Source organism: Bos indicus x Bos taurus, chromosome 10, assembly GCF_003369695.1.
Source record: "Bos indicus x Bos taurus breed Angus x Brahman F1 hybrid chromosome 10, Bos_hybrid_MaternalHap_v2.0, whole genome shotgun sequence".
Taxonomy (NCBI): Eukaryota; Metazoa; Chordata; class Mammalia; order Artiodactyla; family Bovidae; genus Bos; species Bos indicus x Bos taurus.
In genome coordinates, this window is record NC_040085.1 from 93,870,424 (window position 1) to 93,884,212 (window position 13,789).

General features: G+C 47.3%; 1 protein-coding gene across 2 annotated transcripts in view; it reads left to right on the forward strand.

Moving 5' to 3' along the window:
- The window catches only part of MCC (MCC, WNT signaling pathway regulator), a 532,038-nt gene that overhangs the window by 422,777 nt on the left and 95,472 nt on the right, over positions 1 to 13,789 (forward strand). For both annotated transcript variants that reach the window (XM_027552590.1, XM_027552591.1), the window contains one exon: positions 7,531 to 7,673. In XM_027552590.1, coding sequence (XP_027408391.1) covers positions 7,531 to 7,673 — 143 coding nt within the window. The remainder of the gene's footprint in view (positions 1 to 7,530; positions 7,674 to 13,789) is intronic.

Below are 13,789 nucleotides of genomic sequence, written 5' to 3' on the forward strand. Positions count from 1 at the left end.
TGCAATTTCCTTTTTACTTTCTTGTTTTCTCCCATTATATATGGTGAGTTGTTATTGGTAAAACGTAGCATGTAATAGTTGGGCTACATGATTTAGGTGAATTTGCCATTAAACTAGAAGAGGAAAGGTCACCCAGCCATGGATATAAATGGGACTTTGGGTCTCCCGTTTCGATAAGAAGGTGAGTACATTTATTAATACGATTGAACAAGGGATAGTTACAGAAGCTTGATGGTATCGTTATAGCCATTTGGAACTGTATATGTGTGAGAGGATACATTTGGTTGTCAAGGAGCCAAAGACAGTAGGTTACAGTGCATGTTGCTTGTGCCTGGTTCCATTCCCACACCTCCTCTGTAGTCCCCCCAAATCAAAGAAGACTGACCCTAGGGACTACCTCCCAAACTCCCTTAACTCTGGGATAGTTTTGGATCTGCCAGGTCTGGAAGGCAGTGAGAAGGTGGGGCCGTCATTGTGGCTTTGGTGAGCATGAAGACCCTGCGCTGACCAGCCTGAGCCTGAGCTGTGGGCAGGAGTGGGGCAGCAGCAGTCTCTCCATCACAGCTCTGATGCCAAGGCTGACAGCGCCAGCTGCCCCCCACCCTGCCTTCTTTTCTCTGGTCCTTCCAACTGCCTAAATTAAATCCTGCTTGAAACATCCAAAAGCATTTGTTTTCCTAACTGAACCCTGCCTAATGCATCCTAAGTCTCATCTGCTTGGAATAAACAGTTTGTATTTATGGCCTTCTAAAAATATTTACTCATGAATATCTTAAACAAATTGGATCATATAGCACACACTGTTTTGTAATAGGTGCTTTTTCACTTAACTCTATGTTCTGAGTGGCTTTGTTTTAATGCTCATCTGAGTTGGGGGGATTGTATAATGAGATGGATAAAATGGAAAAATATGTCAGTAGCTCACTTTGCATCTGGGGGAGGGGGCAAAAAAAAAAGATGTCTAAGCAGATTGTTTCCCAAGGAGATTATTTTCTTTTCCCAAAAGCTGCTCTCATAACATCAACCTTTCACTGCCAACTCTGAGTAGTCCATGATTTCTGCTTCATTTCCCATTTGCTTGTTAGCCCACAGCTGTCTGGCTTCTGACCCCAGTGGTTTGCCAAATTCCTTTTGCTATGAACTGAACTGTGCTACGCCTCGCCTCCAGTTCGTGTGATGAAACCCTCTATGTGACAGTGTTTGGAGATGGAATGTAGTTGAGTCAAGGTCACGAAGTTGCGGTCACGTGACAGGATTACTGACCCCAGAGAGCTCACTTGCTCTCCTGCTCTTTCCCTGCCATGTGAGGGTGCACGGAGAAGGCAGCCATCTGCAGGCCAGGAAGAGAGCCCTCACCGGGACCCAGCCGTGCCGGCACCTTGATTTTGGACCACCAGCCAAAGTCTGCTGCTGCTGCTGCTGCTGCTAAGTCGCGTCAGTCGTGTCCAACTCTGTGCGACCCCATAGATGGCAGCCCACCAGGCTCCGCCATCCCCGGGATTCTCCAGGCAAGAACACTGGAATGGGTTGCCATTTCCTTCTCCAACCCAACTGAAGTCTAAAACTATGAAAAAATAGATTTCTGTCATTTAAGCTTGTCTATGGTACTTTGTTACAGCAGCATAAGCTAAGAGACTTTTTTGAAAATCACCAGTGATTTCTTAACTGAAAAATTTGGTGAGTTTTTTCTTGTTACTGGCCCTTTTCCTAAATTTAACCCTAAATCCTGCTTCCCTTCTCGAACCTCCCTAACCCTGCAGGTCCTAGATCTTCTCTTTCCCTAAGAGCCATCCTCAGCTTTGGCCCTTACCCTGGGCTCTCCCCCATCCTTTTCACCAGGATGGCTGCACCCCTAAAGCACTGACCCCTCCTGTTTATATCACTCACACATTGGCATTTAACCCTTGTGCTTCTTCGTCTGCAGAGTGCCCCTCCTCTGGTGACTGAGCGACTATCCAGAGCCTCTGTGTGCTCACATAGTCCAGTCTCTCAAATCTCGTGCCCATACGGTGTGCCTGGCCCTTCCCCTGGTCTTTAGGCCCACGCTTTGGCCTGTGTGGTGCAGCTGTCTGTCCCACTTCATGTTGCTGCATCTCAAACAGTGTAACCAAAACCTCTTTGTCTCCCAGCAAAACTTGTTGTTCTGATTAGCTTGTGGCCTAAAGAATAAAATATGAAATAAAAATAAAACCTAGAAAGATAAGGTGGGTTTTTCTCTCTCCATATCTTCTTATATGGTGTACATTCCACCCTTGTTCATTATTTGAAGTGTTTGAATATGGATCCTTTATCAGATCTTGTTAAAACTGGTACTCATGGCTGACAAGGGTGAATTATTATACACATAGGAGAGCGTTTCAGAGTCCCGTTTGTTCAGTTAGTCATCGTAAGTTTCCTAGATGAGTCTGAACTTCCTCTGTGCTGCATGGGAAAACAAGAGGTATTTACTCATCACTTATTCACTGCTATAGATCCTCTAAGAGAACTGAAAAGAATACCTGGTATCTAAAACATCTTTGTTCTTTAAAGAAATGATGGCTGTTTCAGGGCAATTCTGCCTTTAAATGCAGAGACCAAGTGTGTTCCTAAAGGAAAACCAAAAACAAAGTCAGGTAGGCTCAGTGGGCTGGCCACCGTTGACTGACAGCTCCCAAGGCATGTCCATTTGGATCTTGTTCACCAGTTACTCCAATCCAGTGACAAGGCATGAATGTGCACCCCAAAATAAGATAGGTATAGGGATTGCTTCTGAAGTAACATTTTTATCAAATGCTGCTGATTCCACAGGACTTTAGCTTGAGGTCTGGAAAGCATGGTAAGAGTTAAACTTTCATTGACTTTTATCATCATTGAAATGGTCAATTAGATCATTTCACCTCTAGCTAATAATGAGAAAGAATCTTAAAAAAAATCTTTTCCTTAAGCCATCATATTATTGTTCTGTTTGTAGTAAATTTAGGAATTAGGCTGTATTGCTAACTGGTTGGATAATCTTAGGTAAGTCGCTTAGCCTCTAGGAGTGTCCGTGGTCTTATTTGTAAAACAAAGGTATTGATCCTGGCTTAAGTGATCACCAGGATCCCTGCCAGTCTGCCACTCTGTGACTTTTCTGCCTCTGCTAGTTAAGCAGGTGTGTATACAGCCTAATTGGAGAAGGCAATGGCAACCCACTCCAGTATTCTTGCCTGGAGAATCCCAGGGACAGAGGAGCCTAGTGGGCTGCCGTCTATGGGGTCGCACAGAGTCGGACACGACTGATGCGCCGCCGCAGCAGCAGCAGCAGCAGCAGCAGCAGCAGCATACAGCCTAATGCATGCCTCAGGAGTGTTTTGTTGTTGCTGCTGCTGCTGTTATTGAGCTAGTAGCAAGCTTTAATCACTGCAACTCTAAACTGAGTGACTTGGAATCACTTCACAAATGCTTCTAAGTGAATGAAATAATGTACCATTAGAATCCTGAGATGACCCTCTATGTACCAAAAAAAAAAAAAACACCTGGTAACTTTCTAATTCCATAATTATGAAAAAGCAGAGACATCACTTTGCCAACCAAGCTATGGTTTTCCAATAGTCATGTGTGGATGTGAGAGTTGGACCATAAAGAAAACTGAGAGCCAAAGAATTGATGCTTTCAATTTGTGGTGTTGGAGAAAACTTTTGAGAGGCACTTGGACAGCAAGGAGATCAAGCCAGTCAATCCTAAAGGAAATCAGCCCTGAATATTTATCAGAAGAACTGATGCTGAAGCTACAATACTTTGGCCACCTGATACAAAGAGCCAACTCATTGGAAAAGACCCTTATGCTGAGGAAAATTGAGGGCAGGAGGAGAAGGGGGCAACAGAGGATGAGATGGTTGGATGGCATCACCGACTCAATGGACATGAGCTTGAGTAAACTCCGGGAGATAGTGGAGAACAGGGAAGCCTGGCGTGCTGCAATCCATGGGGTTGCAAAGAGTCAGACACCACCGATTGACTGAACAACAACAGTTAAGAAACTACCACAATAGCATACAATTAGCAACATTTATCAGTTTATCAAAGCTTCTGTTTTTTTAACTTAATTTGACTACTACTTGGACCTTTTCATATTTTCTTCCTTTTTATCTTCATCATTAGCAGTTAGTGTTCTGCAGATCAGGCATCTTTTTCCCCAAAGAAATAAGATAAATCACTTACCAAGAGTTAGTGTCTACACCATGAAAGGAAGCAAACAGTGAAGTCACTTTGAGATGCTAATGCTGTGTGTCATTCACACCTTGACCAGTTAGGTGAGCCTGCTGCTCAGAGGAACCTTGAAAAAACTCCTCAAATTCTTGTCTTTGTAAAACTGCCATGGACCTGCAGGGTTTTTGTTGGTTTGGTTTTTTTTTTTTAACTTTTTGTTCCCATTGCTCTGGATGGACCAATGCTTCTGACTAAAACAATAGGGAGAGCCCCCAGCATCCTTCTCCTCCATATGTTGAAGTCCCAAATTGTCCGGCAGCTTACAGAGTGCTTGGAGCGCGCTGGTTTTTGTCATTTCCCAGTTCCTGCCGGTAAGGATGTTGAGAGGGCAAAGATAGATGGCTCCATGGTTTTTTACCAAAGTCAGTAAGAGAAATGGGGCTATACGAACTTTCTTATATTTAGGTTTAACCTGTCAGCGCCTCATTTTGGGGGCACAAGACTGCACACAATCTCCTCACAAGGTTGATTTCTACCTCTGTTTCCTCTGTTTGCTCACATAGTGTTGTACTGTAACCTTCCTTATGATACCCTAAGGGGGATCCTTCACCAGGGGTGATATGTGCTCACCTCAGCCCCTCCCTGTGGGGTCGAGAACGCAGACCGTCTATACTTCCCTGCTGCCTGTTTGATCTGTTTCCATAAAAGATCTCACAACACTTACTCCTTCCCCTGAATTCCTTGACTTCACACATTATTTTACATTTATTTCCACCATTTGACCCTGATAGTTTGCCTTCTTCAATACAATAAGTTTTGCTTCTGGCCAATATTGCCCACTCAGCAAGTGGCCTGAGTGTTCCTCCAGCCTCAGGTTTCCATCCTGCACCCTGATTTGGCTTCAGCTATCCGTCCCCTCTGTCCCAAGCTCCACACACCCAAGTTCACATCCACGGGCTCCCCTGAGGCTCTGCATGTGCCCATGCACCCTCACGACCTATCTAAAATGGCTCACCTTCAGACTCTTCTGTAGTACTGCTTCATCCTGGAAGTCCTCCCTGGTCACTGCCCACCTGCAGCCCCAGAGCTGCAGTCCACCCAGAGCATCCTTCTTAGGGTAGAATTAGTTGTGAACATGTGTGTGTGCGCTACGTCGCTTTCACCGCCAGACTCCTCTGTCCATGGGATTCTCCAGGCAAGAACACTGGAGTGGGTTGCTGTGCCCTTCTCTGTGCTCTCTCTCCCTGGCCCAGGGATCAGACCTGCATCTCTTACGTCTCTGCATTGGCAGGCGGGTTCTTACCACTAGAGCCACATGAGAAGCCCAGTTGTGAACATAAAATTTGACTCCCAAAAGAGCAGCATCAACTTGGTTTTCGCTTTCCTGTCCTTGTCTTGATGCTCAAATACCTTGAAAGAGCATTCTTGGCTTGCATTTCATGACACTGAAAGTCTCTGCCTTAAGGTGACATTTCTCGTGTGGTATCATTCTTCAGTCTTTGGTCTCACCTTAGTAAGGAATGTTCCCTTCCTTACTGAATGCTTCCTTCTCCCACCCCTTCCGTTTTCACTTCTTTATAAAACCCATCCTAATAAAGTAATTTTTTTACAAAGCAGGAGATTTGGCAGGCACTAGATGTTTGGGACCTGCCAAGCCAAGACAGTTGAAGGTGGCTATAAAAGATTTTGCAAATACCATTTACACCAGCGGTACAGCAGCAGCTTTTTTGGCTGAAAACCAGTCTCAGCCAAGCTGAAGCTGATTACATTGGCCATGCCACAAAGGTAATTTATTCATTATACCCCAAATCTCCCATTAACTAAAATCAGGATTTCAATTGCTGATTGAAAGGAAGCTGACGGATCAGAGCACAATTACCCTCTAGACCAAAAAGGTGGTGACGCTTAAGAGTTCTTTCTAATTGTTTTTCTTTCCTAAGCCTAATTACTGTTGGCTGTGCAAATATCTAATAATTAACTTATTCATATAACATTAACCTATATTTTTTTCCCATAACCACTCCCATTCTAATTCACATTCTGCATGCCTGCTGGTTTTATATCTGTTTAAAGTCTTCCTAGATTTCTGTGTGGCTTTTATCAGAAATACTTTATAAAGCAAGGGCTCAGCTGAATTCTTTCCCTGAGAGGACGGGTGTTCATTTCTTGAGAAAACCAAGAACTCTGGAGAGTTCTTCCCATTTCTCTGGTATGGATGTGTCTCCTGAGCTTCAGATGGCATTTGCCTCTTCCCCAAGTCTCACCGATCACCACTCACCATCTTGGCCCACCCAAAACTGTGGACTTTCTGCCCTTACCCTCCGGTTGTCAGCAACTTAATGTGAATGCCAGGGTAAGAGAATTTCTTCCTTTCTTCACAGACACCCTCCCCCTGGGGCTGAGAAGACACCTTCGGACTTTACTCATAATTAAACCCCCTGAAAATTTTCTTTTCTGGCTCACTTGCAAAATACATCAAAGAAGATTAATTTTTGCTCTCTACTTGTCTGTATCATGTATGTGTGTAGTGATGGCGGTGGCGTGGGAAGGAGGTCTGTGTGCACTTTGAAATACATACTGCAATTGTAACTTTTCTTAGCTTGCCCATGACTAATTCAGAGCCCAAAGGTTACAAGGGATCCATGAGGGGCTGAGAAGGGAGTGGGTGTGTTTGTGCAGATGAAACACGGATGAATTTCAAAGTTATCTTCCTACTAGCAAAGGCAGAGTGAAGGAAACAGACCATTGAGTGCTGCTCACTCACTCACTGATCTTCCCCCTCACCCCATTCTCCTTTCCTGTCCCCTAACTCCACTTCTTTTAGAGAAACTAAGTGTGGTTTTTCTCAGACACGCTGACCCCTACACCTCTCAGAGCACTGGTTTCGATCTGCACAGACAGGATGCTGGTTTTCCAGTCTCTGTAACCTCAGCAGCCCTTCTGTTCTCTTCCCAGAAGGAAGCACAGCGTGGGGCTCTGGTGGTGATGCTCTGAGTCACTCCTTTTCACTAGGCCCTTGATGGTCCTGCTCACTGTAGCCTCAGTGCTAGGAACCTCAGTTCTTCTTTGCCTTGGAATTTGAGGAGGTGAAGAAGCCTACTTTCTTTAGGAAATGTTTGAAGGGGGGAGTTTTCTGGTAGGCTGATACACGAGTCTTGTCGGGTGTGTGGGTTTGGATATGGAAACTTTCAGCGTCAAACAAGGCCCATCTAGTTATCCTGAAAGGAATCCTGGTCCATGGGGCCTCGAGAGGAGAGCTGTCTGTTTGTGTTCTGAGTGTCTTTATCTTGTTATTAAAGGACATTCTCTGGGGATGTGTCTTGTGTGTCTGTCAGTGGAGTCTGAATTCCCTTTTGTTCTCAGGGAGGAAGATGAGTACTCGGAATTGCGATCAGAGCTCAGCCAGAGTCAACATGAGGCCAACGAGGACTCTCACAGCGTGGATCAGGACCAGACCTCTGTGTCTGTCCCTGAAAACCAGTCCACCATGGTCACTGCAGACATGGGTAAGTCTGCCTGCTGTTGCCGCAACGCCAGGGCTCGGTTTCTGGATTATAATCAAAACTTTAGAAGCATGAGACAGCCTGGATCGAGATTTAGCGAGTCAAGCAGCTTGTTGAGTAGATGAAGGCAGGTGAAGGCTCATTCATTTCAGTTCTCTACATATTCCTTTGTTGGTCACAGTGGAACCAAAGAGCTGCATTCCCTTTCTGCCTTGATGTGCCTTTCTGCCTGTTGTGATTCAAACGTGTCACCTTCTACGTGAAAAGTCAGGAAGTAGGGAACCAGGTAAAAAGGTGATTGCACTGTTCCAAGTTCAGTATAACTGAGCTGTGATGGCAAGAATGGAAAGGATGGGCTGGGGAGTGACTCACTGAAGGGGAGGAGGCAATAGGTTCAGCAACTCTGGGGTAAGCAGGGATCCAAAATGACTCTTCAAAATGTTCATCCTGAGTGACTCAGAATGATTGTATTCCTTACTAAGGAAGTTTGGTTGAGAAATGATTTGGGAAATAAATACATTGTGTTTGAGGTTGTGAAGAAATGTCTGTGTGGAAATACCTGGTAACAGCATGTTGGTATGGTGTGTTTTAAACTACAGGTTTATGACCCTTCCAAGTAAGTCTTGAAATTACATAAAAAATCAAAATGTTTTTAAAATGAAATCAAATAGGAAAAAAAACCAGAATGATATTATTGTTGTTTCATGACACATATATTTTGGATATGTATATGTCGTTAAGTTGCCAAGGGAAATGTTCCAACCATGGGTTGCAATTGAAGTGTTGTAAAACCTCTGGCCTACTTGAAGATGCTCAACTAGATCTCTGGAGAGATTGGGGTTGCGGATAAAGGCTTTGAAGTTACGAGGTAAAGAGCTCCCTATGGTTGAAAGGATGTGAAGTCCAAATGGGGAGAGGCACCATATCTTAGGAAATGTTCACATATAAGGGGGTGATGGGAAAGGAACAAGGAGAAGGAAGAGAAAGTATAGTACAGTTTACATTAGAACTTAAGTTTCCATTGGGGAGAGAGTGACTTTAATAAATATTAAACATTTATGCTTAATTATAAACCTATATAATAAGCAGGGCTTCCCTATATAAACTTATAATATAACCAGGGCTTAACCTGGTTATAACCCTGGTATATTATAACCCTGGTAGCTCAGCTAACCCACCTGCAACGCAGGAGACCCTGGTTCGATTCCTGGGTCAGGAAGATCTTCGGGAGAAGGGATAGGCTACCCACTCCAGTATTCTTGGGCTTCTCTGGTGGCTCAGCTGCTATAGAATCCACCTGCAATGTGGGAGACCTGGGTTCAGTCCCTCAGTTGGGAAAATCCCCTGGAGAAGGGAAAGGCTACCCACTCCAGTATTCTGGCCTGGAGAATTCCATGGACTACAGTCCATGGGGTCGCAGAGTCGGACACAACCGAATGACTTTCACAACCTGCATAAACCTATATACATGCTATAACATCAAGTACCATGGCAGTGTGTCAAAAGATTTCAATTTAAGATTTCCAGGAAAGCTTCCTCTCAGAAGTGACATCTGAGCGGAGATGTGGAGGATAACTAGGAATTGAGTGCATGAGAGAGGAAGTGACACGCAGGGGAGAGGGGATGATGCATTCAAGGCGGTGAATAAGATCATCCTTTATGAAGGGCGCAGAGGCGTGAGACAGAGGCTGGGAGAGGCAGGCCGGAGCCAGGCCGTGCAAGATCTCATAGACAGCACTAGGGAGTCTGACCATTATTCAGAGACCCAGGAGAAACTGCTGAATGATTTTAACAGCTGTGGATGGGAGGGATGAGACGATCAGATGGCATTTTGAATCAATCACTCTGTAGTGAAGAGAAAAAATCAGTGGATCAAGAGTGAATGGGGGAGGCCAGCCTGGAAACCATTGCCGAAGTCAAGATGGGCAAAACGGTTGCCAGAACTAAAGGTGGTGGCCGTTGAGACATGGAAAAGCATATGAGGACAGAAAATTGGCAAGATCTTCCAAGGAATCCATCACAGGGTGAAGAAGGAGGGAGGCATGCGTGGGTGTCCCGTAAGTGTCTGGTTTGCCCAGTGGATGGGTGGCAGGGCCAATCAGCTATATGGGAGCAAAGGAAAAAAGACTCAGTGGTTTTGCTCTGAATTTAGTTTTGTTGGGGAGGGCCATGGGTTGGGTGGAGAGGAGGGTGTGTGTTTTGTCTGGGCAGAAGTTTCAGGTGTCTGGAGCTATCTGGGTGGAGATGTTGGGAAGGCAGTAGGCACACATAAACTACAACAGGTCTGGCTGAAGAAAGCAGCCGGGAGACATCAGGCTGTTTGCAGATAGTTACGGAAGCAGTGGAAGTCGATGTGAAGAACACGGAGTGTAGAGAACTAGAGGCTAGGTGTAGGGGGGCTGCCAGCCGAGGAGGAGACGCAGGAGCAGGGATGAACCTCTTAGCGGCTCAGTCTTGGCTCAAACACGCCTCCCCAAAGCACCTCGCAAGCACCCGTCTGTGCACGTCCCCGCGCCGCCTCTCACCGCCTCACTGGTCTCCTTACATCACACTGAAAGTTTAAATGATGTGTTTGTACTTCTTTGCTTGACTGACACTCCCACTAAACCACACTGAGCAAAAGCTTGTTTATTTTCTCTACTCGTGGCTCTCCAGAGCCCACCACAGGGCCTGGCACAGAGTGCAGTGTGGGTTCAGAGATACGTGTTTGAATGAAGGGGTGGTGCAGTCAACCAGTCCATCAACCAGGCGGTCAGCCGAAGCCGTAAGAAGGAAATGCGGAGAGCCATGCCCACCAGGCAGTGGGGGGAGAAGGCTCTCATGAGGAAGGAGGGTCCCCAGCGTGGTTGGCTGCTAAGGCCACATAAGATGGGTTTAGGTACATCAACGTCCCTGAGTGCTGGGTACTGATACCAGCTTTAGCCAGATGGAAATGGGGTGAGGAGAGGGCTTGCCTTGCGGGCCTGGGGCTTGGCTTTAGGCTGAAGCTGCTTCCCTAACACTAAGCTGAACCCAGACCGCGGGCCTGCCGTTACAGCACACACATACCCTGGCGACCAGCCCACATCCTCTGGGCTCCGTTATATCAGCATCATAATCTTGAACCCTGGTGGCCTCGACCTTCTGGACTCAGGCTTCCAGCCTCAGGCGGTCAGACGTGTGCAGGCAGCCGAGAAGTTTCCGTTACTGCCCAGGCGCATTCCTGCACCCACCCCTCCATTCAGTTCTCTGAAGCTGTTTTTCATGAAATTAAGCAAGTGACCCACACTCCAACAAAATTTCTTAATCAAAGAAACTCGGGGAGTTGGGGGGCAAACCCCCTCCAGTGGATGCGGAGGGTAGTGGAGTGCATCTTCACCACGGGCATCCCAGGGCTCCCGTTGGGGGGAATCCCCTGTATCCGGGTGCCCCCACGGAAGCCAGTGTCCGCCCGTCTGCACCAGGAGCAGGCTTTGTTTTCCCAAATCATGTATTTTCGTCCTTTCCCTCAGTAAAAATGCATGTTCATTACAACTGGTGGTAGTTTCATTCCCGACAAGCCTGGGCTCCTGCAGGGAAGGGACCCTTGTCTGCCTGGGGCCTTGTGTGTTCTCTGCCCGCAGTAAGAGCCGTCAGTCATTCATGTAGCCGCTCGCTGAATGCCATGCTAGGGACGGGCATGTGAGACCCAGAACCTGCCCTCAGATCACTGTGCTCACAGGCTCACACCCTTCATCCCCAGAGTAACATCCCCACTTCTGACTCTGACCTGCAGGCCCCCGGAGCCTGGAGAGCCCCCACCTCAAGCCTTGGCCTTCCTGACTCTTCCTGCTTCCTTCCCGCTCTGGCCACACCGGCCTTCCCTGCTATCCCTCAGACCTGACCAGCTTCTCTGACCTCAGGGTCCCTGCATCCACTGATGCCCATCGTCCTTTCTCTCACAGTCAGTCTGCTCTCCCCTCGTCACAGCCTCCCCCGGCCCCTCGTGGGGTCCTGGACTGTCCCTCACGTGCACGTGCTTGGCCTCCGCTCTGCACATGTCCCTCCCTTCTCTCCCCACTTCATCGCACTTAGCCCTCCGTGATGCCACCTCCCGTGTGTCCGTCCCGTCTCGCCCGCCTCACCCCGCTTCATCGCACTTAGCCCTCCGTGATGCCACCTCCCGTGTGTCAGTCCCGTTTCGCCCGCCTCACCCCGCTTCATCGCACTTAGCCCTCTGTGACACCACCTCCCGTTTGTCTTTACTTCCTTTACTTCCGGTCTTGGTCAGTCCTTGTGCTGGAATGCCAGCTCCACGTGGGCTTTGACTCTTCGACACAGCCGTGCCCACTCACAGGAGGCTTGCAGAGAGGTGAGTGACGGGGAGCCTCTTGGAGCTTGTGGTTGTTTGGAGGATGCAAAGGGAACACGGAATGCCTGCCAGTGGAGCACACCAGAAGGTGGACGGGGGCCACAGCCTGTGGTGGGAGTGTCAGAATGTGCCAGAAGTCACATCTAGGCTGACAGCTGAGGGATGAGTGGGAACAAGCGGCCACAGAGGGGGCAGGAGGAGAGTGCCATGGGCACAGCCGCCCCCACCAGGACCCCACGGAGGTCAGGCCTGAGGACAGCAGGAGGAGCAGCTCACAAAAGCCCAGCAGAGCACAGCCCTTGCACATCCATCGGAACTGGGCGGCTGCCTCTTCTTACTCCCGTGCCATTTTCCAATTCAATTGCTTCAGCAGAGAAAAAAGCTTCCATTTATAAACACCTTTATAGGAAATCATTAAAACACATCCATTTCATTATGACTGCTGTATTTGCAAACCTCCATTAGCCACCCAGCTTGGTTAATTTTGAGCTGGATTTTATATACAGAGTTGGCTGCAGTATATTTGCCAATTTCCATTTAAGATAATAGGAGTATTCCCTTCATCAGAAATTGCTTGTCTTTTGTGTTCAAACCCACTTCGATAAGCTGGCTCCAGGGCATGGTCCTCAGAGCCTGGACAAGGAAACCCACAATGTAGAAAGTGCTTTGACCTACCTAAGCAGTCCTATATAGGAGAAAGGTCCCAGTGGTATCATGTTGCATCTTCAAGTAAATTGCATTACCTCTGTTCAAACCTAGTCACGAAGTCATTTGTAAAACAAAGATAATTAAGTAGACAAAGATAAAGTAGGAGTTATGGCTTGGGATTTCTGTTTCCTCACCTTGGCAAAGAGTTCTCGTTAAAAGGGAGGCTGCAGATCATGGCTGATGTGGTTTGTTCACTTAGTTTGTGTTGAGCATCAACAGGCATCCTCAGGTTCGGTCCTCAGCCTTGAAGGAGGAGCTGTAGAGCTCACCTGTAAAACTGAAATGACAGGAGTTCGGAGAGGGCAACTCACTTGTCCAGGCTGCACAGCTAAGCGCTTGCTTTTGTTCCTGACACCCATGTATCTATAGGTGGGTTTCCTTTCACAGGAAAACATGCCTTTGGCTGGTGTGCTCTGCTTACCACCATCCTGTGTGGTCTCTAGAGCTGGCGACAGAATTTAGGGAGCCACTGTCTGATCAGAGCTCCTGGCTTACTAGCAAAGTGTCTGCTGTTCATTGAGATGTTGCAGATCTCCAACTTAGCTCCCACACCCTTAGACCAACCCATGCTGGGTGCTGCAGCAGAGCCGAGCACAGATGTGTGAGATGGCATGTGGTCATGCTGGCTTGTGGGTGGGCGGTGGGGGTGGGGATCATTGCCTCCTGCAGGCTGTCTTCCCACCTCTGCTCATGGAACAGCAAAGCTGGTCTGGAGCAACTGTCTGTAAAACAAAATCCCTGACCCCACGGACCTTTGCACAGGCTGTGATAGGTTCTGCTCCTGTATTTTGAAATTTCTTCTGGTTTTTGGTGAGAAAGTCTTATTTTTGTGGGATTTAGAAGGAAGCATATGCCCTTGTGCTTGCTGGTGTGATCATTTAGACAGAGATTTCCTCCTTATGCGTAGTTTTTGGAAGACACCCAAGGAAGAATTTACACATGAAACCTGGCTGTTTGGCACAGCTGTGACTATGAAAATACGTTTAATGTTAAAGCCAGATTTTCCTGGCTTAATGGACCCATGAGGCTTAATGGCTTCAGGAGAAATGTTCCAAAGTGTTGAGCAGCCCCTCCCAGTGGG